Raw genomic sequence first — 27,312 nt, forward strand, 5'->3', positions numbered from 1 at the left:
CTGTGTGGGCGGGTGGGTTGGACTAGATGACCTCCAAGGTGCCTTCTAACTTTAATAGATTAACAATTGTTAAAGGGTCAAGATACCTCTTCCGTACAAGTCTATTTTCAACTATGCAAGCAGGTGCTTCAGGTTAGCTAGGTTCCTGTCTATAGTTGAAGAACAACGAAGGTAACTGGTTAGATGTAACTCTGTGTGCCTTTCTTGGCTTCTTGGACAGAGTTGTAGTAAGTGGGGAAAGACTACTTGAACCTCAGTGTCATCAAGGAAGCCTTAAGTCTCTTTTAGTCACAGACTAAGGTTGAGTTGTACAGACCTGAGATTAAAAATAGGTTGCTAGGACAATGGTCATTAGAAGCAGGTAAGCAGGGTCTCCTACAAGGGTAATTTGAAACAAGTAGGGACAAGACCTTAAGGCAGAGAAGAAGGTCTTCTACAATGATAGGTAGAAGCATGTTGAGAAAGGACCGTAAGACAGAGAAAGTCTTCTACAAAGGTCATTAGAAGTGTGTAGAGACAAGGCCTTAAGAGAGAACGTCTTCTACAAAGGTCATTAGGAGTGTGTAGAGAGACAAGGGCTTAAGAGAGAAGGTCTTCTACAAAGGCCATTAGAAGTGTGTAGAGAGAAGGCCTTAAGAGAGAACATCTTAATGGCGGGGGGGGGGGGAGGGGAAGATTATAAATTGATTGATTGCCATTGTACAGGAATAATGGTAGAATTAAACAAGTTGGAATGGTGTAAAGTCGGGACTGCTCGGTAACCACTCCCGAAGGGAAAGGGTAAGGAAAGAGGAGTAAAGAAGGAAGAAAGTAGGTAGGCAGGTAGGTAGGTAGGAAAGAAGGGAGGGAGAAGAAAGGATAGGAGGAGAAAAAAGAGGAGAAGATAGAGGGTTAGAAAGGATGGTAGTGAGAAGTGGGAAAGAGGTGGGGAAGTAGGAAAGCGAGGAGAAGGATGGTGGGGAAAGTCGAAGAAGGATGAGAAGGGTAGAAAGGATTAAGGGAGGGAGTGGCGGTCGAGCAGCCCTGATGGAGTATAATTTGAGTATAGGATCGATTGTTGGATAAGTGATTGTATTGTACACTGGTCAAATTGTTGGAATTATTATGGAAAATAAAAAATTTTGCTCTGGAAGAAGTGTGTAGAGACAAGGCCTTAAGACAGAAGGTCTTCTACAAAGGTCCTTAGAAGTGTGTAGAGAGACAAGGGTTTAAGAGAGAAGGTCTTCTACAAAGGCCATTAGAAGTGTGTAGAGACAAGGCCTTAAGAGAGAACGTCTTCTACAAAGGTCATTAGGAGTATGTAGAGACAAGGCCATAAGACAGAGAAGAAGGTCTTCTACAAAGGCCATTAGAAGTGTGTAGAGACAAGTCCTTAAGAGAGAAGGTCTTCTACAAAGGCCATTAGAAGTGTGTAAAGACAAGGCCTTAAGAGAAAAGGTCTTCTACAAAGGCCATTAGAAGTGTATAGAGACAAGGCCATAAGACAGAGAAGGTCTTCTACAAAGGCCATTAGAAGTGTGTAGAGACAAGGCCATAAGACAGAGAAGGTCTTCTACCAAGGCCATTAGAAGTCTGTAGAGACAAGGCCTTAAGAGAGAAGGTCTTCTACAAAGGTCATTAGAAGTGTGTAGAGGCAAGGCCATAAGACAGAGAAGAAGGTCTTCTACAAAGGTCCTTAGAAGCTGGTAGGGAAAAGGCCGTAAGACAGAGAAGAAGGTCTTCTACAATGGTCATTAGAAGCTGGTAGGGACAAGGACGTGACCGAAGGTCTTTAGACAGAATGAACAATGTCTTCTCTTTTGTTTCCCCCCACATTCAGCTGCGGGACCTGAGACACGAAAACATCAACCCTTTCGTCGGCTTCTTCCATGACAGCGGCATCCTGGCTATTGTCTCGGAGCACTGCGCGCGAGGGAGTCTCGAGGATCTTCTCCGTAACGAGGACATGAAGCTGGACTGGATGTTCAAGTCGTCCTTGCTGCTGGACCTTATCAAGGTGCCCAGGAAACAGCTCTAGTTATTTCTTCTGATCCGGCTCCCCAAACACGACAAACCCTCTGAAGTGAACTCAAAAGATTCCTTTTTTAGGAGCGGCAAAAAATTTCTCTGTCACCGCAGGTTAACATGTCCGTCCGGCCAGGAGAGGAATAGTTGTCTGCCACACCTATTCATCTCCGCCCCTTGCCTTTTATCCCCAGATCTAGGGTTCCCAGATCTTCCTAAGCAGCGGTGGCTCTTCTGTCCCGAAGACCAGCTCATAGATTTCCATTGTTCTCCTCTCCTCTGCCTTCTGCTCATCTACGCATCAGGCACTGGACCCACCTGTTCCTACTCTTCTTCATCAGCCACCTCCAGACTTAGGAGCTGTTGACTCTCCATCTGAGGGCTGACGGACAGCCCAGGTCCAGGTCCAGGTCCAGGCCCCGCCTCTGTCTCTTTCTCTCTGCCAACTCCATTCCCTCTTCCCCCTCGGAGCTCTCAGGTTGCCCTGACTCCCGCACCTCCTCCTCCTCCTCTGATTTGGCTGCTGGAGGGGCCGGCGGCAGTTGTTGAGCCACAACACTATTTTGAGATCCAGTTTAGGAGAAAAATGTGGGTGGGATGAGGATTCTTCACTGACGTTGAGAAAAGGGTTGGTGTTGTGTCTGTTGCAGCCCCTGAGCCCCTGAGCTCAGAGTAACTCAGAGAGTCACGGGGAAGAGCCGACAGGGCTTCCCTCTGCGGGACCTTCCTCTCTGGCTCCGCTCCAGGTCCCAGAGGCAGGCCAGGTTGAGGAGGAGGAGCTCACACGGCCTCTTTTCCCCGACCCCTCCTCCTCCTCCCTGGCAGAGCTCCAAGAGCCAGTTGAGGAGAATCAATCGTGGCTTGATGCAAGGCAGTGACGCCGAGTGAAGCGTGCACAGCAAAAGCAAGGAAGGGGCCGGCCCAGGGAGTGCTGAGTCACGGAGCCACACCCCACAGGGTATAAAAGGGGGTGGAGCTGCCATTGGGCTTCGTGACAGACAAAAACAGACTTTTGGGAGCTTTGGCTGTGCTATTTTGTGATTAAGACTTTGGCTTATGGTGTAGCTTCCTCATATAATTCCATAGATCTCCCTGAGGTAGTCCTCGTTTAGCGACTGCCTCGTTCAGCGACTCTTCATTGTTACAATGGTGATGATGAAGTAACTTTACAACCAGTCCTCGTACAGGCAGTCCTTGCCTTGCAACAGTTCATTTAGCGACCGTTCCAAGTTACGATGACACTGAAAAAAGGGACTTATGACCGGCTTTCACATTTATGACCATTGCAGCCTCCTTGTGCCCACGTGATCAAAGTTCAGAGTCTTGGCAACTGATTCACGTTTATGACAGTCACAGTGTGTCACACGATCCCCTTTTTGCGACCTTTGGACAATGGGGAAGCCAGATTCACTTAACAGCCGTCTTGCTCACTTAACATTGGCAGTGATTCATTTAACAACCGTGGTGAGAAAGGTCGTAAAATGGGGCAAAACTCGCTTAGCAGATGTTCCCCTGATCGACGTAAATTTGGGGCTTCCTTTTGGTCGTAAGTCGAGGACCAGCTGTAGTGACGGCCTTCAGGGCTGTGAAATGCAAAAGGAAAGCTGTTGTGACCCAGGCCCAAGTAGGTTGTAATAAACTTAGTCCGTGGAAAAACAAATTTTATTCGAAAAGCTGGGAATTACTTCATTCCCAGCGTCGTTCAACTCAAAGTAAAACAAATGCCTCCCAACACAAATTCCTCAGTTATCTAACAAACCTTAGTCCAATTAGGCAAACTGCCAAAGGCCCTTCCTGGCAAACATCCAGAAGTCACAAAAACAAAGACTGGGAGAAGACAGAGCAGAAGACGCAGCTACAACGTTGTTTTCCAGCAAAGCTGAAACGCCGTTGCTGGTCTTTTAAGTCTTATGGGAGGGGCCAATCATCTCTTGGCCCTACTCCCGAGTCGTCCTCTCTGCTTGAGCTGCTCTTGCCTTCTGGCAGCTCTTCTCATGAGTGCATTAGGAACAGGCTCCTCTTGTTCCTCTGCCTCACTACTATCAGTCTCTGGAGTCTCTGGAGTCCGCACCTCACTTCCCAATGGCCCTGGCCTCACCTCAGCCTCATCGCTGTCCGACTCCGTTGCCAGGTCTGTAGGCTGCTGACGGACCACAACAAAAGCTAAAAGATCATACAGTACGTAGAATCGTGCTTTCACTTCGCTTCAGGACTCAAATGGCCGACGCTGACTGGGGTCGCTGAACGAGGACTCCCTTCATTGCGACGTGCCCAAGAGCCACTCAACCTCTTCTTTTTTTCCGCCAGGGAATGAAGTATCTGCACCATCAGGAATTCCCGCACGGCCGGCTGAAGTCTCGGAATTGCCTGGTGGACGGACGTTTCGTCCTGAAAATCACGGATCACGGATACAACGAGTTGTTGGAAGCTCAGAATGTGGCCCGAGAAGCGATGAAGCCCGAGGGTCAGTAGAGGAAAAATGGCAAGGAGAAGGGAATTAGATGGGCTGATCAAATGTCTCTGGGATATATCGACTTAACGACAGCTTGTTTAGCGAGCGTTCAATGTTGCAAAAATATCACTCAAGACCGTTTTTCAAACCTGCGATGGTTTGCGGAAGGGATGGCTAACTTTTTTGCCATTGCGTGCCAAAAGTGGAGGGAGTCGCGCATGTGCGTGCCCACACCCATAATTCTATGCACCTTGCGCGGCTCCTCACATTCCCCCTTCTTTTGGCGCGCAATGGTACGGTGGGCCCAGTAGGCCCATTTTTTGCTCTCCCCTGGCTCCAGAGCCTTTCTGGGAGCCCGGGGAGGGTGAAAACAGCCATCCCCACCCCCCTCCGGAAACCGGAAACTGCCCGTTTGCTGACTTCCGGTGGGACTGGAAGGCCTGCTTTTGAGCTCGTGTGCCACCTGCGGCACGCGTGCCGTAGGTTCGCCATCACGGGTTTACGGCATCCCCCCGCGGCCGCGTGATCCAAAATTTGGTTGGCTGGTTCAACTGCTTCTGTGATGGTTTGTGTTCTGTCCCCGCTACGTGTTAGTCTGTGTGCAGCTCGACATGCAGCTAAACCCACCTATCTTCCAATAAAACAGACGGTGTGCGTAGATCTGGATGCTTTATTGAAAGAACAGGATATGGGGAAACTGGAGAAAACAGGAGATGCGTACAATGAGAACCAAATACAAGATAGGCAATATTGAGTACTGTTGAACACAATTTAAATCTCACCAGCGATGCTCTGTGTATCGGATGTGCTTTTTGTTGTGACCCAGGCCCAAGTAGGTCGTAAGAAACTCAGTCCGTGGAAAAACAAACTATATTCGAACAGCTGGGAAGTACTTCATTCCCAGCGTCTTCGTTCAACTCAAAAGTAAAACAAACGCCTCCCAACACAAATTCCTCACTTATCTCACAAACCTTAGTCCAATTAGGCAAACTGCCAAAGGCCCTTCCTGGCAAACGTCCAGAAGCCACAAAAACAAAGGCGTAGATGCAGCAGAGGATGAAGCAGAAGATGCAGCTACAACGTTGTTTTCCAGCAAAGCCCAAACATTCTTGCTGGTCTTCTAAGCCTTATGGGAGGGGCCAATCATATCCTGGCCTTACTCCCGAGTTGTCCTTTGTGCTTGAGCTGCTCTTGCCTTCTGGCAGCTCTTCTCATGCGTGCAATAGGAACAGGCTCCTCCTGTTCCTCTGCCTCACTACTGTCAGCCTCTGGAGGCTCCAGAGTCCGTACCTCACTCCCCGATGGCCCTGGCCTCACCTCAGCCTCATCGCTGTCCAATTCTGTTGCCAGCTCTGTAGGCTGCCGACGGACCGTAACGCTTTTGTCCTTGGATGACCATGTGCCACAGATTAAGATGGATGCTCCTTGTGCTCCTGCCTTCTCCAAATGCTAAAGGAAAATGGAGTCTGGCTTCCCAGGGACCACTTGGTTTGAGAGTGAGGGTCGATGGGTAAAATGGGTGAGATCAGCTTCAAACAATATACTTGGGGCATATTTGTCTCTCCGGCCACTAGATGGGGCTAGAGGGCAGCAACAGTATATAAAGTTATATACGCTGTGGCGGGACAGTTTGCATTTAGAATAGAATGAATGGAACAGTCGGGAGGGTCCTGGGAGATCATCTAGTCCAACCCCCAATTTATTCCACCAGACCTTTTCTGGACCGCCCCAGAAATGTTGAGGAATCCAGCGCTGGGACGGAAAGGCAGCTTCAGGGGAGATATTTACAGTATTTCCATCATCATTCAAGAAGTCATTTGCCGTGATGCGCCTTATTGCATGCTGGATATGAGCCCTGAAGGTACCTAAGGGGAGCGGGGAGCGATGAAGAGAAGGGCAGTGGTGGGTGGTCCTCTCCTTGCCAGGGTTCAGGGGTTGGAAGTCAGAAGACCAGCAGGGGAGCCAACGTGAGACATTTTGTCTTTGTCCGAGTAGAGATCATCAAGAAGGTGGAGAAACCTCCTCCCCTTTGCCGCCCGTCTGTCTCCATCGACCAAGCGCCGCTGGAGTGTATCCAGCTGATGCAGCAATGCTGGAGCGAAAAACCGGAGAGGAGACCCAATATCAATAAAGTCTTTGATCAGGTGACGTGAGCCCAGGATTGGTGGCTGGAAGCGGAAGGAGTCAGAATACAGACTAACAAGGTTTGGAAGGGACCTTAGAGGTCTTCTAGTCTGACCCCCCACCCCCCCGGCTCAGGCAGGAGACCCTATACCATTCCGGACAAATGATTGTCCTATCTATCTATCTATCTATCTATCTATCTATCTATCTATCTATCTATCTATCTATCTATCTATCTATCTATCTATCTATCTATCTATCTATCTATTTATCTTTTATCTATCTGTCCTATCTATCTATCTATCTATCTATCTATCTATCTATCTATCTATCTATCTATCTATCTATCTATCTATCTATCTATCTATCTTTTATCTATCTGTCCTATCTATCTATCTATCTATCTATCTATCTATCTATCTATCTATCTATCTATCTATCTATCAATCTATCTATCTTTTATCTATCTATCTATCTATCTATCTATCTATCTATCTATCTATCTATCTATCTATCTATCTATCTATCTATCTTTTATCTATCTGTCCTATCTATCTATCTATCTATCTATCTATCTATCTATCTATCTATCTATCTATCTATCTATCAATCTATCTATCTTTTATCTATCTATCTATCTATCTATCTATCTATCTATCTATCTATCTATCTATCTATCTATCTATCTATCTATCTATCTACCTACCTACCTATCTATCTATCTATCTATCTATCTATCTATCTATCTATCTATCTATCTATCTATCTTTTATCTATCTGTCTATCTATCTATCTATCTATCTATCTATCTATCTATCTATCTATCTATTTATCTTCTATCTATCTATCTATCTATCTATCTATCTATCTATCTATCTATCTATCTATCTATCTATCTATCTTTTATCTGTCCTATCTATCTATCTATCTATCTATCTATCTATCTATCTATCTATCTATCTATCTATCTATCTATCTATCTATCTATCTATCTATCTATCTATCTATCTATCATCTCTCTCTCTCTCTCTCTCTCTCTCTTCTACATGATCATCTACTTGTCTACTTTAATGAAAAGGAGGGCTAGGGCTGACATGACAGCAGTCTTCCAATATTTGAGGGGCTGCCCCAGAGAAGAAGGAGGTCTACCTGTTCTCCAAAGTACCAGAAGGCAGGATAAGAAGCAACGGATGCAAACTCATCAAATAGAGAACCAACTTAGAAATAAGGAGAAGTTTCCTGACAGCGAGGACAATTAACCTGTGGAACAGCTTGCCACCAGAATTTGTGGGTGCTCCAACATGGGAGGTTTTCAAGAAGAGACTGGACAGCCATTTGTCTGAAATGGTCTAGATTCTCCTGCTTGAGCTGGGGGTTGGACTAGAAGACCTCCAAGGTCCCTTCCACCTCTTGTTATTAGATATTGTTGTTATCTAATCTGCTTTTAATCTATTAAAAATACGGTACGTGCATAATTGAATATTGAGATATAAAAACCGGGTCGGCTTCTAGACCTCTTTCCCTTCTTCTCCCGCAGTTTAAAAGCATCAACAAAGGAAGGAAGACCAACATCATCGACTCCATGTTACGTATGCTGGAACAATATTCCAGCAATTTGGAAGACCTGATCCGGGAAAGGACCGAAGAGCTGGAAGTGGAGAAACAGAAGACCGACAGGTTGTTAACACAGATGCTGCCCCCGTGAGTCACTCTCGAAACTTCAGCCGGGAGGGCGGAGACCAAATCCGGATCGCGGGAATTCCCCCGAGAAATTCCTACGGAATTCCAGGCACCCAGAATTGCCCAGGCTCCGTTGAAGTCACTCAGCCAAACCCTTTGCTCAGGGGAGGAATTCCCAGATTAAAGTAGAGAGGGGTCGAGAGATGCCACGGCAGGGGGGTCAGGCTAGATTTCTTTGAGGGCTGGATCAGCATTGTAGTTCTCCTCAGCGGGCTGGCGGGGGGTGGGAGGTGGGGGGGACGTATGCCTCGTGCAGCAACCTGCCGGCCAAAACGGGGCATGGAGAGTCTGCGTGCGCCCCCCCCCTGCACCATGTTTCCACCCTCCATGGCCTCCTGCAGCACTCGGCTGGCCATTTTGGGGGCTGTTTTCAGCCCGTTTTTCCGGCCCGTTTTTTGGGCCCATTTTTCAATTTGGTTTTGGTCTATTTTTTTACTTGTTTTTTGACCCATTTTTCGACTTTTTTTTTGACCCATTTTTCGACTAGTTTTTGGCCCATTTTTCAACATGGTTTTGGTCCATTTTTCGACTTGTTTTTGGCCCATTTTTCAACATGGTTTTGGTCCATTTTTCGACTTGTTAGTTAGTGCAGAATGCGGCTGCGCGGGTTATTGAGGGAGCAGTTCGAAGCTCCCATGTATTTTATTTATTTATTTATTTATTTTATTTGATTTTTATACCGCCCTTCTCCCGAAGGACTCAGGGCGGTGTACAGGCAAAATAAAACCCACAATACAAATATACACAATTTAAATACCCTTAAAAAACTTATTCAAAATTAGCCTGATGTTAAAAATTATCGTCAATTAAAACCCCATTTAAAATTGGTAAAATACACTTTTAAAATCCAATTAAGCCAGACCCGCGCGAATAAAAAGATGTGTCTTCAGTTCGCGACGGAATGTCCGAAGGTCAGGTATTTGACGTAAACCCGGCGGAAGCTCATTCCAGAGAGTGGGAGCCCCCACAGAGAAGGCCCTTCCCCTGGGGGCCGCCAGCCGACATTGTTTGGCGGACGGCACCCTGAGAAGTCCCTCTCTATGGGAGCGTACGGGTCGGTGGGAGGCATGTGGTAACAGCAGGCGGTCCCGTAAGTACCCAGGTCCTAAGCCATGGAGCGCTTTAAAGGTCGTAACCAACACCTTAAAGTGCACTCGAAAGGCCACAGGCAGCCAGTGCAGTCTGCGCAGGAGCGGTGTTACATGGGAGCTACGCGTAGCTCCCTCTATCACCCGCGCAGCTGCATTCTGGACTAACTGAAGCCTCCGAGTGCACCTCAAGGGGAGCCCCATGTAGAGAGCATTACAGTAATCCAAGCGAGAGGTAACGAGGGCATGAGTGACTGTGCATAAGGCATCCCGATCAAGGAAGGGGCGCAACTGCCGGACCAGGCGAACCTGCTAGAAGGCCCTCCTGGAGACGGCCGTCAAATGATCTTCAAACGACAGCCGATCGTCCAGGAGGACGCCTAAGTTGCGCACCCTGTCCTTTGGGGCCAATAACTCGCCTCCGACAGCCAGCTGCGGCTGCAGCTGACTGAATCGGGATGCCGGCATCCACAGCCACTCCGTCTTGGAGGGATTAAGCTTGAGCCTGTTTCTCCCCATCCAGACCCGTACGGCTTCCAAACACCAGGACAGCACTTCAACAACTTCATTGGGGTGGCCCGGGGTGGAGAAGTACAGCTGAGTATCATCAGCGTACTGCTGGTATCTCACCCCGAAACCACTGATGATCTCACCCAACGGCTTCATGTAGATGTTGAACAGCAGGGGCGAGAGAATCGACCCCTGCGGGACCCCACAAGTGAGGCCCCTCGCGGTCGACCTCTGCCCCCCCGTCAACACCGTCTGCGTCCGGTCGGAGAGATAGGAGGAGAACCACCGATATACGGTGCCTCCCACTCCCAATCCCCCCAGCCGGCGCAGCAAGATACCATGGTCGATGGTATCGAACGCCGCCGAGAGATCTAATAGGACCAGGGCAGAGGAATAACCCCTGTCCCTGGCCCTCCAGAGATCATCCACCAATGCGACCAAAGCTGTCTCCGTGCTGTATCCGCGTCGGAAGCCGGACTGGAACGGGTCTAGATAGACATCTTCATCCAGGTATTGGGGTAGCTGAAGCGCCACGGCACTCTCTTAGATGTAACACCTATCCTGCGCAGACTGCACTGGCTACCTGTCGTTTTCCGGGTGCGCTTCAAGGTATTGGTTACTACCTTTAAAGCGCTCCATGGCTTAGGACCGGGATACCTACGGGACCGTCTACTGCCGTCCTCTATCTCCCAGCAACCGGTGCGTTCTCACAGAGAGGGACTCCTCAGGGTGCCGTCAGCCAAACAATGTCGACTGGCGGCCCCCAGGGGGAGGGCCTTCTCTGTGGGGGCTCCTACCCTGTGGAATGAACTTCCCCTCGGGCTTCGACAACTACCTGACCTTAGGACCTTTCGCCGCGAACTTAAAACCTATTTATTCCGCCTTGCTGGACTGGCTTGATTTTTAAAACTTTTAATTTGATTTTATGGGCTTGAAATTTCTGTCAATTTTATAGGGCGTTATTACATTTTAAATTTGGCCATTTGAATAAGTTTTTTAAGGGTTGTTTTTTAGTATTGTATGTATTGTTTCTTTTGTATTTTATTTTGGCTGTTCACCGCCCTGAGTCCTTCGGGAGAAGGGCGGTATACAAATTAAAATATTATTATTATTATTATTATTGTTTTTGGCACATTTTTCGACTTGTTTTTGACCCATTTTTCGACTTGTTTTTGGCCCATTTTTCAACTCATTTTTGGCCCATTTTTTGACTCGTTTTTGGTCCATTTTTCAACTTGTTTTTGGCCCATTTTTCGACCTGTTTTTGGCCCATTTTTCAACTTATTTTTGACTCATTTTTCGACTTGTTTTTGGTCCATTTTTCAACTCATTTTTGGCCCATTTTTTGACTCGTTTTTGGTCCATTTTTCAACTTGTTTTTGACCAATTTTTCGACCTGTTTTTGGCCCATTTTTCAACTTATTTTTGACCCATTTTTCGATTTGTTTTTGGCCCATTTTTTGACTCGTTTTTGGTCCATTTTTCAACTTGTTTTTGGTCCATTTTTTGACTTGTCTTTGACCCATTTTTCGACTCGTTTTGGCCCATTTTTCGACTCATTTTCGGCCCATTTTTTGACTCGTTTTTGGCTCTTTTTCAGCTGACAGAGTCTGCAGGGGGCTATGGAGGGTGAGAACGAGGCGTGGGACCCCACATTCAGCCCATTTTAGCCCCCAGAGACCCACAGGCCTCCAGAAGTTGTGGGTGCTGCAACACCTGAGGTTTTTAAGAAGAGATTGGACAATCACTAGTCTGAAATGATATGGGGTCTCCTGCTTCAACAAGGGATTGGATTAGAAGACCTCCAAGGTCTCTCTTTTTTTGTTATTTTGTTATTCAGACCTTGAACTCCTACTAACTTAACTGAACTTTTAACTGAACTTTTAACTGAACTTTCAAGTGAACTTTTAACTGAACTTTTAACTTAATTTTGAACTTAACTGAACTTTTAACTTAACTGAACTTTTAACTGAACTTTTAACTGAACTTTTAACTTAACCGAACTTTTAACTTAATTTTTAACAACTGAATTTTTAACTGAACTTTTAACTGAACTTTTAACTTAATTTTGAACTTAACTGAACTTTTAACTGAACTTTTAACTGAACTTTTAACTTAACCGAACTTTTAACTTAATTTTTAACTTAACTGAACTTTTAACTGAACTTTTAACTGAACTTTTAACTGAACTTTTAACTGAACTGAACTTTTAACTTAACTGAACTTTTAACTGAACTTTTAACTGAACTTTTAACTTAACCGAACTTTTAACTGAATTTTTAACTTAACTGAATTTTTAACTGAACTTTTAACATACTTTTTAACTGAACTGAACTTTTAACTGAACTTTTAACTGAATTTTGAACTTAACTGAACTTTTAACTTAACTGAACTTTTAACTGAACTTTTAACTGAACTTTTAACTTAATTTTGAACTTAACTGAACTTTTAACTTAACTGAACTTTTAACTGAACTTTTAACTGAACTTTTAACTTAACCGAACTTTTAACTTAATTTTTAACTTAACTGAACTTTTAACTGAACTTTTAACTGAACTTTTAACTTAATTTTTAACTTAACTGAACTTTTAACGTAATTTTTAACTGAACCTTTAACTTAATTTGTAACTTAACTTTTAATTTAACTTTTAACTTATCTTTTAACTTATCACTTAACTTAACTACTTAACTTAACAACATTGATCTATTGGAAGATGCAATCAATTAAGAATTCCTCTAATCAAGCAATCGCCTCACATTTATTTGGCATTTTCAAAACAGATCCGCCGCCTCAAACTGACTTTTTTGGCTTGCAATCTTTCCAGTTCTGTGGCCGAGGCCCTGAAGACGGGGGCGCCAGTGGAACCCGAATATTTCGAAGAGGTGACCTTATATTTCAGCGACATCGTGGGCTTCACCACCATCTCAGCCATGAGTGACCCCATTGAGGTGGTAGACTTGCTCAACGATCTCTACACCCTCTTCGATGCCATCATCGGCTCCCACGACGTGTATAAGGTGAAGGCAGATGAGCCATCTTTGTTATGGGCAGAACATCGTTTACGAATGAAGGCGGATCTACGTGTCCCGGGATAATGTTGCGGGATCCAATCTGGGTCGGTTGCTTTTGTCTTTTGAGCTTTCCGACGCATGCAGGAGCGCATCTTCAGGGAACTTCTTTCTGACAAATTGTGTGCTCAGCGGTATTCTGTGCATGGTATTTATACGGTGTCGGGTGTGGCTTCTTAGCAGCGGTGTATTTCCACATTTTGCTGCTACCGGTTTGCCGCTCGTGCACGTGTCTTCCGTGCATGCGCCCGGCCTCAAAACCGTGCCTAAATAGGATGGCATAGAGCAGTGGTTGTCAACCTGGTCCCTACCGCCCACCAGTGGGCGTTCCAGCTTTCATGGTGGGAGGTAGGGGTTTTGTCCGATACTGAAGCACTTTCCTTTTTTTTTAATTTAATTGACTTTTTAAAAAAAATTCATTAGGTTTTCATAAAATTCCCCGTGACAACTTAAATTTCTGAAAATATACTATTTGTATCACCCGCGCATAAGTTTAGTTCATGTTGGGAATGGGAGTCGCTCGTGGCTCCCACGTAACACCACTGCTCCGTAGTCTGCACTGGCTTCCTGTAGTCTTTTGGGTGCGCTTCAAGATCCTGGTTACCACCTTTAAAGCGCTCCATGGCTTAGGACCCGGGTACTTACGAGACCGCCTGCTGTTACCTTATGCCTCCCATTGACCCGTACGCTCTCACAGAGAGAGCCTTCTCAGGGTGCCGTCCGCCAAACAATGTCGGCTGGCGGCCCCCAGGAGTAGGGCCTTTTCTGTGGGAGCACCAACATCTGGAACGAACTCCCCCCAGGCGTCAAGTGCCTGATCTTCGGACCTTTCGTCGTGAGATTAAAACATATTTATTCATTCAAGCAGGACTGGCATAAATAGTTGATTTTAAATTGGGGTTTTAATAATATTTTAAATTTTAAATGTTTTAATTATCGGCCATATAGTAATAGTTCATTTTAAATTCTTTTAATTGTATATATTCTGTGTTTTTATTCTGGCTGTACACCGCCCTGAGTCCTTTGGGAGAAGGGCGGTATAGAAATTTAATAAAATAAAATAAATAAATAAATAATAAATGTTATGTAAGTGAAACTAAACGGCGCTATAGTGCGACCGCTAACAAAAGAGCCTCGTCCCAGAATAGCTCGCGCATCTCCCCCCACACCACCCAGATGTAACAGACAAGCAGAGCTGGTAGCCGGCGCCCCGCCCCCAAACCCAATTCACGATGCGCGAGAGGCATGCGCAGACGACGATACACGGCGCATTACTGTGCAACCGGTGGGTGGTTACAAAATTTTACTACTAACAGAGATACAAAAGTGGGCGGTAGGTATAAAAAGGTTGACTACCCCTGGCATAGAGCAGTGATGGATGGCTAAACTTTTTGCCATCGCATGTCAGGAGTGGGTGGGTTGCATACGCGGGTGCCCACACTCATAATTCTATGTGCCTTATCCCCGCGCATGTGCACATAAGCCCCCCTCTCCCCCTACTCCTGGCAAATGGGCTATTTTCGGCCTCCAGAGGACCTCCGGGTGGGGGTGGCCATTCCCCCCACTGACTCCTAGAGAAGCTCTGGAGCCAGGTGAGAAGAGAAAAATGGGCTTTCCCTACCACCACCACCCCGAGGCTCTCCAGAGACAGGAAACAACCTGTTTCCCTACTTCTGGTGGGCCCAGAAAGCCCGAAAAAGCGGAGCTGAGTTCACGTGCCCACTGATATGGTTATGCATGCTACTTGTTTGCCATAGGTTCGCCATCATGGGTATAGAGCCTGGGCAAGTGGGCAGGCCCACCCGTGATCTCCGCTACCAGTTCGCCTGAACCAGAACAAACTGTCTGAATACCACCTCTGCTCCTTAGTTGTCGATTAGGGTGTTGATGGCTGGTTATTAAGTCGTTGGCTGTCGTTTTCTTGTGCTGCCAAGCCCTCGCCTCCTAAATACTTGATAGGCTGGTGGTAAATCAACACACATGTTGACTGACGAGGGGCCCGTTTTTCAGGTTTCAATCGCATCCCTGGCTGTTTTTGTCCCTGCTCGTCCAACAATCTTAGTAGCTGGAAAATTGAATGTATCGCCTCGTTCATTGCAATGTGACAGCTTGGTGGAGGCAGGGATGGGCGGGGAACAGAGTACCGGATGGCCCTTATGCTTGGTGTCATCAAACAAGGATCATATTCTCTGGCTATTCGCTTTTCCGTGAGTTGATAAATCTTGGAAGCGAAGATGTAGGCCTGGGGAGCTAGATGGGAAAAAATGGTCTGTAGTGCCACTTTACCATTTTGATCATTTTTAACATAACATAACATCAGAGTTGGAAGGGACCTTGGAGGCCTTCTAGTCCAACCCCCTGCCCAGGCAGGAAACCCTACACCATCTCAGTCAGATGGTTATCCAACATTTTCTTAAAAATTTCCAGTGTTGGAGCATTCACAACTTCCGCAGGCAAGTCGTTCCACTTATTAATTGTTCTAACTGTCAGGAAATTTCTCCTTAGTTCTAAGTTGCTTCTTTCTTTGATCAGTTTCCACCCATTGCTTCTTGTTCTACCCTCAGGTGCTTTGGAGAACAGCCCGACTCCCTCTTCTTTGGGGCAGCCCCTGAGATATTGGAACACAGCTATCATGTCTCCCCTAGTCCTTCTTTTTGTTAAACTAGACATACCCAGTTCCTGCAACCGTTCTTCATATGTTTTATCCTCCAGTCCCCTAATCCTCTTTGTTGCTCTTCTCTGCACTCTTTCTAGAGTCTCAACATCTTTTTTACATCGTGGCGACCAAAATTGGATGCAATATTCCAAGTGTGGCCTTACCAAGGCATTATAAAGTGGTACTAACACTTCACGTGATCTTGATTCTATCCCTTTGTTTATGCAGCCCAGAACTGTGTTGGCTTTTTTAACAGCTGCTGCACACTGCTGCTCATATCTAAATGGTTATCCACTAGGACTCCAAGATTCCTCTCACAGGTACTACTATTGAGCAAGGTACCACATATACGGTACTGGTGCATTTTGTTTTTTTGGCCTAAATGTAGAACCTTACTTTTTTCACTGTTGAATTTCATTTTGTTAGATAGCGCCCAATGTTCAAGTCTGTCAAGATCTTTCTGTAACTTGAGCCTATCTTCTGGAGTGTTGGCTATTCCTGCCAGCTTGGTGTCATCTGCAAATTTGATGAGTTCCCCATCTATCCCCTCGTCCAAGTCATTGATGAAGATGTTGAAGAGTACTGGGCCTAAAACAGAGCCTTGGGGTACTCCACTGCATACTTCCCTCCATGTGGATGTAGTTCCGTTGAGGGCTACACGTTGAGTGCGGTTGGTTAGCCAGTTACGAATCCATCTGGTGGTGGTGCTGTCTAACCCACATTTTTCTACTTTATCTAGTAGTAGGTTATGGTCTACTTTATCAAATGCTTTACTGAAGTCCAAGTAAATTATATCGACAGTATTCCTCTGGTCTACTAATTTTGTCATCTTGTCAAAGAATGCGATAAGATTAGTCTGATTAGTCTCTTTAGGACGAACTGCCTGTCTCTTTTTTCCATCTCTTTTTTCCATCCGTTACCGGACTCCAGAATGACATCCCAGTATAACATCTCGGCTGCCAAATGGGACATAGTCAGCTGATGGTTGATTCTATGCGTTATTCGCCACAGGAACTCTTGCGCCTGCGAGGTGCCCCCGCCTCGCAGGAATGGCCCACCACATTATCGAGGGCCGGCCTCTATGACGGGTCTTGGGACCCACAGAGGTGGCATGCTAAAAAGAAGGGTTTATGGGGTTTTTTAGAAAGGGAATTTTTAAGGGGTGGGAGGGTAAGGGCGGGTAATGGGGGTAACCCGTCGGGTAGGGGGCCAGTTCCTGCACATGCTCGCGGCGGTTTTTCTTTATTAGGTCCAGAGGTTATGGGGGGAGAGCGTGTTCCTATTTGTGAGGGTGGTTCTATCGACACGGTAAGTGGGAGAGGCAGGTATGGCGGAAGCGAGGGGTCATACCAAGTTTCGGGAGCGCGTGCTCGATGTTTGAAAGCGATCACGCGCTCCGACCCCTTGGACTTCACCCGTTCCCCGGATGGTCAGGATCCTCAGAGCTTGGGCCTCCGGCTGATGTTGTGCAATGCCCGGTCCGTGGTGAACAAAGCCCCCCTCGTTTGTGACCTTATACAGGGGGGTTCCGCGGACCTTATGGGCATTACGGAGACCTGGTTGGGCACTGAAGGGGGCGTGCCCCTGGTTGAGTTGTGCCCGCCGGGTTTCCGTGCATTCCATCAGCCGAGGGCCCAGGGTAGGGGTGGGGGGGTGGCGGTTGTGATTAGAGAGAGTCTAGAGCCGAGGGAGACCACTGTACCTCAGATTGCCGGGTGCGAATCCCTCTTTGTGAGATGGGGTCATAGGTGTCAGATGGGTATGCTGATCACGTACCTGGCTCCTTGCTGCGTGACAGCTGCCCTGCCCGAGCTCCTGGAGGTGCTGGCTGGGGTGGCAGTTGAGACCCCCAGACTTTTAGTCATGGGGGACTTTAACTTGCCATCCTCCGGCTCGTCATCGACGGCAGCTCGGGAGTTCATGGCTTCCATGACGGCCTTGGACATGACCCAAGTAGTTGATGGCCCTACTCACATTGGGGGTGGCACCCTGGACCTGATTTTTCTCTCTGGTCAGTGGTTGAGAGATCTGGACTTAAAGGAATTAGTCATTGAACCTTTGTCATGGTCAGATCACTCTCTTCTTCGCCTGGACTTTCTGACCGCCATTCACCACCGCAGGGAGACGGAGCCGACACGTTGGTTCCGTCCCAGGCGCCTGATGGACCCGGATGGGTTCCGGACGGAGCTTGGGCCATTTCCTGAGGTCTGGCTCACGGCTCGACTGAGGAACTTGTTGCGGCCTGGGAACAGGCCGCGCGGGGCCTTGGACCGTGTCGTGCCTTTGCGGCCTCTGACCCGGCGCAGGTCCCAACCGGCTCCTTGGTTCTCCGAGGAGCTGAGAGGAGTGAAGCCCCGAAGAAGACGCCTGGAGAGTCTCTGGAGGTCTAGCCGTTCGGAAGCTGATCGGACACTAGTGAAGTCCTATACTAGGACTTACCTAGTGGCATTGAGGAAGCGGCGTAGCTCGCCTCCTCCCTCATTGCATCGGCAGATAACCGCCCAGCCGCCCTGTTTGGGTGACTCGCTCCCTCCTACACCAGGGGAGCGGGATGACCCGTTGCAGGGACGTGCTGAGGAGTTTAACGTTATCTATACGATAAAATCGTTCAGCTCGGGATGGTCTGGACCAAGATTGCAGTGATGCGGCGAGATGCACGAGGGTGGTCTTGGTGACATTGTGTGGGATGAGTTTGACCCTGTGGCTCCGAGGACATGGACAGGTTGTTGGGTAGGTTGAATGCCACCACGTGTTTACTGGACCCGTGCCCTCTTGGCTGGTGCTGGCCACTCGAGAGGTGACACGAGGCTGGCTCAGGCGATTCGACTGCTTCTTTGGTGGAGGTGTCTTCCGGCCGCCTTGAAAGAGGCGGTGGTGAGGCCCTCCTTAAGAAGCCGTCCTTGGACCCGGCTGTTTTAGGTAATTATCGTCCGGTCTCCAACCCGCTCAGCGAAGGTTGTAGAGAGTATGGTGGCATATCAATTTCCCTTGCACCTGGATGAAACTGTCTATCTAGACCCGTTCCAGTCCGGTTTCGGCCCGGTTACAGCACGGAGCGGCTTTGGTCGCGTTGGTGGATGATCTCTGGAGGGCCAGGGACAGGGGTTGCTCCTCTGCCCTGGTCCTATTAGACCTCTCAGCGGCTTTCGATACCATCGACCATGGTATCCTGCTGCGCGGTTGGAGGATTGGGAGTGGGAGGCACCGTTTATCGGTGGTTCTCCTCCTATCTCTCCGACCGGTCGCAGTCGGTGTTGACGGGGGCAGAGGTCGGCCCCAGGCGCCTCACTTGTGGGTGGCGCCAGGGTTCGATCCTCTCGCCCCTTCTGTTTAACATCTACATGAAGCCGCTGGGTGAGATCATCAGTGGTTTCGGTGTGAAGTACCAGCTGTATGCGGATGACACCCAGCTGTACTTTTCTACACCGGACCACCCCAACGGTTATCAAAGTGCTGTCCCGGTGCCTGGAGGCCGTACGGGTCTGGATGGGGAGAAATAGGCTCAAGCTCAATCCCTCCAAGACAGAGTGGCTGTGGGTGCCGGCATCCCGATACAGTCAGCTAAATCCGCGGCTGACCATCGGTGGCGAGTCATTGGCCCCGATGGAAAGGGTCCGCAACTTAGGCGTCCTCCTGGATGAACGGCTGTCTCTAGAAGACCATTTGACGGCCGTCTCCAGGAGAGCGTTCTACCAGGTTCGCCTGGTACGCCAGTTGCGCCCCTTTCTGGACCGGGATGCCCTATGCACGGTCACTCACGCACTCGTGACGTCTCGTCTGGATTACTGCAATGCTCTCTACATGGGGCTCCCCTTGAAGGGCATCCGGAGGCTGCAGTTAGTCCAGAATGCGGCTGCGCGGGTGATAGATTGAGTCCCCCGTGGCTCCCGTATAACACCCATCCTGCGCAGGCTGCACTGGCTACCTGTGGCTTTCCGGGTGCGCTTCAAGGTTTTGGTGACCACCTTTAAAGCGCTCCATGGCATTGGGCCGGGTTACTTACGGGACCGCCTACTGCTACCGAATATCTCTCACCGACCCGTGCGCTCTCACAGAGAGGGTCTCCTCAGGGTGCCGTCGGTGGCAATGTCGTCTGGCGACACCCAGGAAAGGGGCCTTCTCTGTGGGGGCCCCCACCCTCTGGAATGAACTACCCCCCGGACTTCGTCAGCTCTCGGACCTCCGGACCTTCCGCCGCGGGCTTAAAACGTATTTATTTAATTGTGCAGGGCTGAGCTAGATTTTAAATTATTGGTTTTAAATTGGGTTTTATTTGATATTTTAATTCTAAATTTACGGGCTTTTTAGAATCAGTTTTTTAATTGTTTTATATTGTATTTATATGTCTTTTAAATGCCTGTACACCGCCCTGAGTCCTTCGGGAGATAGGGCGGTATATAAATTTGAATAAATAAATAAATAAATAAAATAAATTCTTTGACAAAATGACAAAATTAGTTCAAATTTTATTTGAACGCCTCTCTTCTTTTAGATTCAATCTCTGCCAGCGTGAGCGATTAGGATAGGTTGATCAAGAACTGGGAGGAATATTTGATTTAAACAACTGATGGGGAAAATGGGGAGAGAGGAGCAACCAAGATGATTAGGGGGCTGGAGGCTGAAATGTATAAAGAACTTTATAAAGATTGCAGGAACTGGGTCCGTCTAGTTTAATGAAAAGAAGGACTAGGGGAGACATGATAGCAGTCTCCAATATTCAAGGGGCTGCCCCAAAGAAGAGGTGGTCCGCCTATTCTCCAAAGCTCCTGAAGGTAGGACGAGAAGCAACGGATGGAAACTGATCAAGGAGAGAAGCAACCTAGAACTAAGGAGGAATTTCCCGAAAATAAGAACAATTAAGCAGTGGAACGACTTGCCACCAGAAGTTGTAGGAGCGCCATCACTGGAGGTTTTTAAGAAGAGATTGGACAGCCGTTGGTCTAGAATGGTATAAGCTTTCTTTCAGGTGGGGGGTTGGATTAGAAGAGCTCCGAGGTCCCTTTCCGCCCCGTTATTCTGTTAAGAGGAGAATTTCTTTGGAGATTAGGTCATAAAGAGTAGATCCGCTCTGGGTACAACAAACTCAGGAAGAAATTATTAAATGTTCAAAGAGACCCTGCTTTGAACTCATTGATAAATGAGTTACTAATGCATTTTCCCTAAAGTCACTACTTCACCCCTGATTTTTTGCACTAAACGTCAAAATCTGGGTTTGAAATTCTGCGTCTGCAGCAGGATTTGAGTGCGAATGCTCGCTGCCTCACTTCCCACCTCACTTCTGGAGCTAAGCCAAGTTCCCCCTTTCCCGAGACCTTTCGGCTGTTTTCACCTGCTCCTCTTCTGATTGACAGGTGGAGACCATTGGCGACGCCTACATGGTAGCTTCTGGGCTGCCGAAACGGAACGGGAAGCGACACGCGGGAGAGATCGCCAACATGTCCCTCGATATCCTCAGTGCGGTCGGCACTTTCAAGATGCGTCATATGCCAGAAGTACCCGTCCGGATACGCATCGGCCTACACTCCGGTAGGTCAGCAGGAAGGGCGCGGCAAGGCTGAAGGGCGTCCTTTTTCGGTGGCTCTCTGCCTTTCCTTTCCTTAAAAATTAAGGAAAGTGTGCCGAAAAGCGGTTGAAACCCGCTCCCGACGTTTAAGAACTGAATTTGTCCGATGTCCTTGACAGGGCCCTGCGTGGCTGGTGTGGTGGGACTGACGATGCCACGCTATTGTCTCTTCGGGGACACGGTCAACACTGCCTCGCGAATGGAGTCCACCGGCCTTCGTGAGTAATGCATCCTTGTGTTGTGGCCTGTCAGGGTCGGCATCAGGGCAACCTGAGAGCTCTGAGGGGGAGGAGGGAGTGGAGCTGTCAGAGAGAGAGAGACAGAGGCAGAGCCTGGGCCGTCCGTCAGCCCCCAGATGGAGAGTCAACAGCCCCCAGGTCTGGAGGTGGCTGATGAGGAAGAGGAAGAACAGCTGGGTCCAGTGCCTGATGTCTGGATGCGCAGAAGGCAGAGGAGAGGAGAGCAGTGGAAATCTATGAGCCAGTCCTCGGGACGGAAGAGCCACCGCTGCTAGCAAAGCCCCACCCTAGCTCTGGGGGATAAAAGGCAGGGGCGGAGATGAATAGGTGCTTTTGTTGTTAGTTGCGAAGTCGTGTCCGACCCATCGCGACCCCATGGACAGCATTCCTCCAGGCCTTCCTGTCCTCTACCATCCTCTGGAGTCCATTTAAACTCATGCCTACTGCTTCAGTGACTCTGTCCAGCCACCTCGTTCTCTGTCGTCCCTTTCTTCTTTTGCCCCTCAATCCTTCCCAGCATTAGGACTCCAGTGAGTCCTTCTTTCTCATTGGGTGGCCAAAGTATTTCAGTTTCATCTTCAGGATCTGGCCTTCTAAAGAGCAGTCAGGGTTGATCTCCTCTAAAACTGACTTGTTTGTTCGCTTTGCAGTCCCTTGGACTCCAGCACCAGAGTTCAAAGGCCTCAATTCTTTGGCACTTTCTTATGGTCCAACCTTCACAGCCATACATTGCAACTGGGAAAACCATAGCTTTGACTATACACACTTTTGTTGGCAGGGTGATGTCTCTGAATAGGTGAATAGGTGCAGCAGACAACTTGTTGTGTCTCGCCCGCTTTCACCGCAGCCGGGGCCTTCTTATCTGCTTCCGAACACTGATGAATGTCCTAGTATGCCTCCTGGCCCCAGCCCTGGCTCCATGCCCAGACAGGCTGAGGAGGAAGAAGTACCTCCAGCCCCCAGCTCTGGCTCCATGCCCAGGCAAACGGAGCAACTAGATCCCTCCCCCTCCCCCACAGCATGTGAGCCTGAGGAAGGTCAATTACCAACAGCTGCAGACTGGAGTGACCCTCGCGTCAGAAGACTTGATAGGCGGCGGCGACAGAAGGAAGGGAGGGGCAGGCCTGGATAAGTGCTGAGTCATGGAGCCACACCCCATGGCCTATATAAAGGATCTGCTTTCTGGCATTCTCTGAGTCAGGCAAAGTCTAATATATCTTGCTGAAGTCACTTTCTGGTCTCCTGCCTGCCCTGAGGACTTTGCTAGGACTTTGGCAGAGCTGCGGAGGCACGCCTGATTCGGATTTCCCTGACCCGGTCGCCAGCAGAGGAGTGGGACACGACACAACTATTCATCTCCTGGCCGGACGGACTTGTTAGCCTGCGGTGAGAGAGAGACATTTTTGCTGGGGCTGCTGGCGCTCCTAATAAAGGAAACTTTGAGTTCACTTCAGAGGGTTTGCCGTGTTTGGGGATCTGGGTCAGAACTCCTTGGGTTGGAAAGAGCTCCAGTGGCCAAGTATCAAGAGGGAAAACCCACCTAGGGAACATGAGTGAGCGAGTTTTGCAAATCCGGATGCAATCTTCTGCCTTGGACCACACAGTTTCTTTGTCTGCAGAGAGAGAGCGTTGTAGGTCGTCGCGTCCTTTGCTTCTCCTTCAGGAGTGTTGGTGAGCCGGTCAGGAGGAGAGATCAACCAGGGAAGGAGCCCTCTTGCGTTTGAGGTCGCAATGAGTCCAGACTAATTGCCTGCTTGATCTCTCCTCCTGACTGGCTCGCCAACATTCCTGGAGGAGAAGCAAAGGACACGACGACCTACAACTCTCTCTCTCTGCGGACAAAGAAACTGTGTGGTCCAAAGCAGGGAATTAGCCCTCTTAAGTTTATGTTCTGACCTGGCTCCCAAACATGACAAAACCTCTGTAGTTAGATAAATGATTCTTTTATTAAAGTCTCCCTCTCTCACATAGCAGGTTAACAAATCTGTCTGGCAGGGAGATGAATAGTTGTCTGCCACACTTACTCATCTCCAACCCCTGCCTTTTATCCCCAGAGCTAGGGTGAGGCTTCACTAGCAGCGATGGCTCTTCCGTCCTGAAGACCGGCTCATAGATTTCCACTGTTCTCCTCTCCTCTGTCTTCTGCTCATCCACACCTCAGGCACTGGGATCCAGCTGTTCCTCCTCTTCCTCATCAGCCACCTCCAGACTTGGGGGCTGTTGACTCTCCATCTGAGGCCTGACGGACAGCCCAGGCTCTGCCTCTGTCTCTCTCTCTCTGCCAGCTCCATTCCCTCTTCCCCCTCGGAGCTGTCAGATTGCCTTAATGCTGTCGCTGACTCCCACACCTCCTCCTCCTCCTCCTCTGATTCCCGCTCCTAGGGGGGCTGGCGGGCCAACAGGCCACAACAGTTTACTTAATGAGTCCAGGCTAATTCCCTGCTTGATCTCTCCTCCTAAACCCCTTCCGAATGCCTTTGAGTCTTATTATAGGAAGCTCGCTTCCCGTTGTTATTCAGGATACTGCTTATATAGTGCTTTGCGCTTAGAACTGGAAGCATTGTTAGAGACCCCACACACCCCTATTATGATCTGTTTCTATTGCCCCCCTCTGGGAGGGGGTTTCGAAGTATTTCTAGCAAGACTATCAGATTCTGTGACAGCTTCATTCCCTATGCCATCCATCTGGTTAACTCGCGAGATTCGTTTTTCTCACCCAGTACATGGATCAGCGGGTGGGTGGCTACCGGTTCACCCCGGTTCGGGAGAACCGGTAGCAACGGAGGCAGGAGACTCTGCACACCCGCCCGGACGTCATCAAATATGCTCTGCCCATGTGCAGAAGCTCCTGCGCAGGTGCAGAAGTGGTGCGCGGATGAGCAAACCGGTAGCAAATATAAGTGAAACCCACCACTGACATGGATATAGCCAAACTAGACTGTATTGTCTCTCTGTGCCATACAATATATGTGGGTATATGCATAGTTTGTTGTTTGTTTGTTTGTTTATTTATTTATTTATTTATTTATTTATTTATTCTGTCTTGTTTATTTAGTATACATTGGAGGCACTGACTCTTTGAGAGCGGCGTGCAATGAAATTTCATTTTAATGTACGCCGATTAGTGTACATTCAAAGTGATAATAAAGTTACTCTAAGTTCTAAGTCTCGGTCAGGTATCAGCAACCTGAGGCTCCAGAGCCGCATGCGGCTCTTTGGGCCCTCTGCTGTAGCTCCCTGTCGGGTGATCCCACCACTGGCTGGCCCCACCCCTCACCCTCCCCTCCAAGTCACTCCTTGCCTGGCCTGAGAAAGTAAGGGGGATGGCGGGAGATGGAGAAGCAGCCGGGACAGAGAGATACAGAGAGAGGGGAGAAGGAGGGAGAGAGCGAGGAGGGAGGGAGAGGGGGAGAGAGAGAGAGAGAGAGAGATAGCTTAAAAGGGTGTTGTGGTTCCTGGTGTTTTTTAACAACCGGTTCTCTGCCCTAATGACCGGATGGGTAGGCGTGGCTAGGGGGGAGGTCATGTGACTGGTAGAAGTGAGTGATGCTGAGTTGGCTACACCCACCCAGGTTTTGTGGCTCCCGGTGTTTTCTTTTCTGTGGGGAACGGGTCCAAATGGCTCTTTGAGTGTTTAAGGTTGCAGACCCCCTGGTCTAGTTCTTACTTAGTCTCTCCCAGGCAAAAATTCTGGGATGATTCCCGTACTATAGGCAGAGAACAATGAAGTAGCTGGTTTGAACTCTACACGTGTAGGTCTGGTTGTTCGAACCTGACAAGGAGAGTCTGCAGGAGCATGCCAAAACTCCCAGCAAGATGGTTGTGACTGCACAATGCTTCATTTAATGTGTACTCTGCAGCCAACTATCTCAACCTTTCTGAACCACCTCATGCTACTCCTGGCGGTTGTGGTTTGCCAAACTCTGTCTAGTTTGGGTTATGATGCGCTTCAAACTGTGTGTTTCCGTTGTGCAGAGGTGGGATTCACTTACTGTCCCTACCGGTTCGTAAATGTGAGCGTGTGTGCTCGCTCCACTCACATGCGCCTCCTCTGCGCATGTGTACAGCCTTCTGCCCAAGCACAGTACTCGCGCATTACATCCGGGCGGGTAGGCAAACCCTCCCGCAGTCGCAGCTACCGGTTCACCCGAACCGGAGAGAACTGGCTGAATCTCACCTCTGGTATTGTGTCGTTTTTGCAGCTTATCGAATCCATGTCAACCTGCGGACCGTGGAGATCCTGCGTGCCCTCAAAGAAGGTTACAAACTCGATTTACGAGGGAAAACGGAGCTGAAGGTATCGCAAAATTGTTTTTGGAACGTGTACGTTAAACAATATCTCGAGACGGGAAAGTGAGAACGAGAAAAAGATGAAAAGCTGCAAAGGAACACATTGTGTATCAGACCAAAAACACCAGAAACAAGCAGCTAAAGTCCACGGTGTTTTCTGCACTGGGTGGTTTTCTTGCAGATGTTTCATGACCCAGCTAGGTAACAACATCAGTGCTAGAACAGAGTGGGGTTTGGAGAGTGGAAGAAGGTGAAGGGGAGGAACAAGAGGAGGAGGAGGAAGACGGGAGGAAGAGGAAGGGAGGAGAGGGGAGAGAGAGAGAGAGAGATAGCTTAAAAGGGTGTTGTGGTTCCTGGTGTTTTTTAACAACCGGTTCTCTGCCCTAATGACCGGATGGGTAGGCGTGGCTAGGGGGGAGGTCATGTGACTGGTAGAAGTGAGTGATGCTGAGTTGGCTACACCCACCCAGGTTTTGTGGCTCCCGGTGTTTTCTTTTCTGTGGGGAACGGGTCCAAATGGCTCTTTGAGTGTTTAAGGTTGCAGACCCCCTGGTCTAGTTCTTACTTAGTCTCTCCCAGGCAAAAATTCTGGGATGATTCCCGTACTATAGGCAGAGAACAATGAAGTAGCTGGTTTGAACTCTACACGTGTAGGTCTGGTTGTTCGAACCTGACAAGGAGAGTCTGCAGGAGCATGCCAAAACTCCCAGCAAGATGGTTGTGACTGCACAATGCTTCATTTAATGTGTACTCTGCAGCCAACTATCTCAACCTTTCTGAACCACCTCATGCTACTCCTGGCGGTTGTGGTTTGCCAAACTCTGTCTAGTTTGGGTTATGATGCGCTTCAAACTGTGTGTTTCCGTTGTGCAGAGGTGGGATTCACTTACTGTCCCTACCGGTTCGTAAATGTGAGCGTGTGTGCTCGCTCCACTCACATGCGCCTCCTCTGCGCATGTGTACAGCCTTCTGCCCAAGCACAGTACTCGCGCATTACATCCGGGCGGGTAGGCAAACCCTCCCGCAGTCGCAGCTACCGGTTCACCCGAACCGGAGAGAACTGGCTGAATCTCACCTCTGGTATTGTGTCGTTTTTGCAGCTTATCGAATCCATGTCAACCTGCGGACCGTGGAGATCCTGCGTGCCCTCAAAGAAGGTTACAAACTCGATTTACGAGGGAAAACGGAGCTGAAGGTATCGCAAAATTGTTTTTGGAACGTGTACGTTAAACAATATCTCGAGACGGGAAAGTGAGAACGAGAAAAAGATGAAAAGCTGCAAAGGAACACATTGTGTATCAGACCAAAAACACCAGAAACAAGCAGCTAAAGTCCACGGTGTTTTCTGCACTGGGTGGTTTTCTTGCAGATGTTTCATGACCCAGCTAGGTAACAACATCAGTGCTAGAACAGAGTGGGGTTTGGAGAGTGGAAGAAGGTGAAGGGGAGGAACAAGAGGAGGAGGAGGAAGACGGGAGGAAGAGGAAGGGGAGGAAAGAGAAGTTTAACACTAGGCCAACAACCAAGCCATAAACAACACCCCAGTTAAGGAACTACCACCTCAGACAAATGAAGTG

The 27,312-nt window shown here is 48.5% G+C and overlaps 1 protein-coding gene across 1 annotated transcript in view; it reads left to right on the top strand.

Moving 5' to 3' along the window:
* Positions 1-27,312, top strand: part of GUCY2D (guanylate cyclase 2D, retinal) — a 58,648-nt gene that overhangs the window by 23,471 nt on the left and 7,865 nt on the right. Inside the window, exons 8-16 of the mRNA XM_058179835.1 lie at positions 1,820-1,996; positions 4,312-4,468; positions 6,168-6,317; positions 6,452-6,600; positions 8,118-8,281; positions 12,744-12,936; positions 20,995-21,169; positions 21,326-21,424; positions 25,648-25,742. Of these exons, the coding sequence (XP_058035818.1) occupies positions 1,820-1,996; positions 4,312-4,468; positions 6,168-6,317; positions 6,452-6,600; positions 8,118-8,281; positions 12,744-12,936; positions 20,995-21,169; positions 21,326-21,424; positions 25,648-25,742 (1,359 nt within the window). The remainder of the gene's footprint in view (positions 1-1,819; positions 1,997-4,311; positions 4,469-6,167; positions 6,318-6,451; positions 6,601-8,117; positions 8,282-12,743; positions 12,937-20,994; positions 21,170-21,325; positions 21,425-25,647; positions 25,743-27,312) is intronic.

Source organism: Ahaetulla prasina, chromosome 4, assembly GCF_028640845.1.
Source record: "Ahaetulla prasina isolate Xishuangbanna chromosome 4, ASM2864084v1, whole genome shotgun sequence".
NCBI classification, from domain to species: domain Eukaryota; kingdom Metazoa; phylum Chordata; class Lepidosauria; order Squamata; family Colubridae; genus Ahaetulla; species Ahaetulla prasina.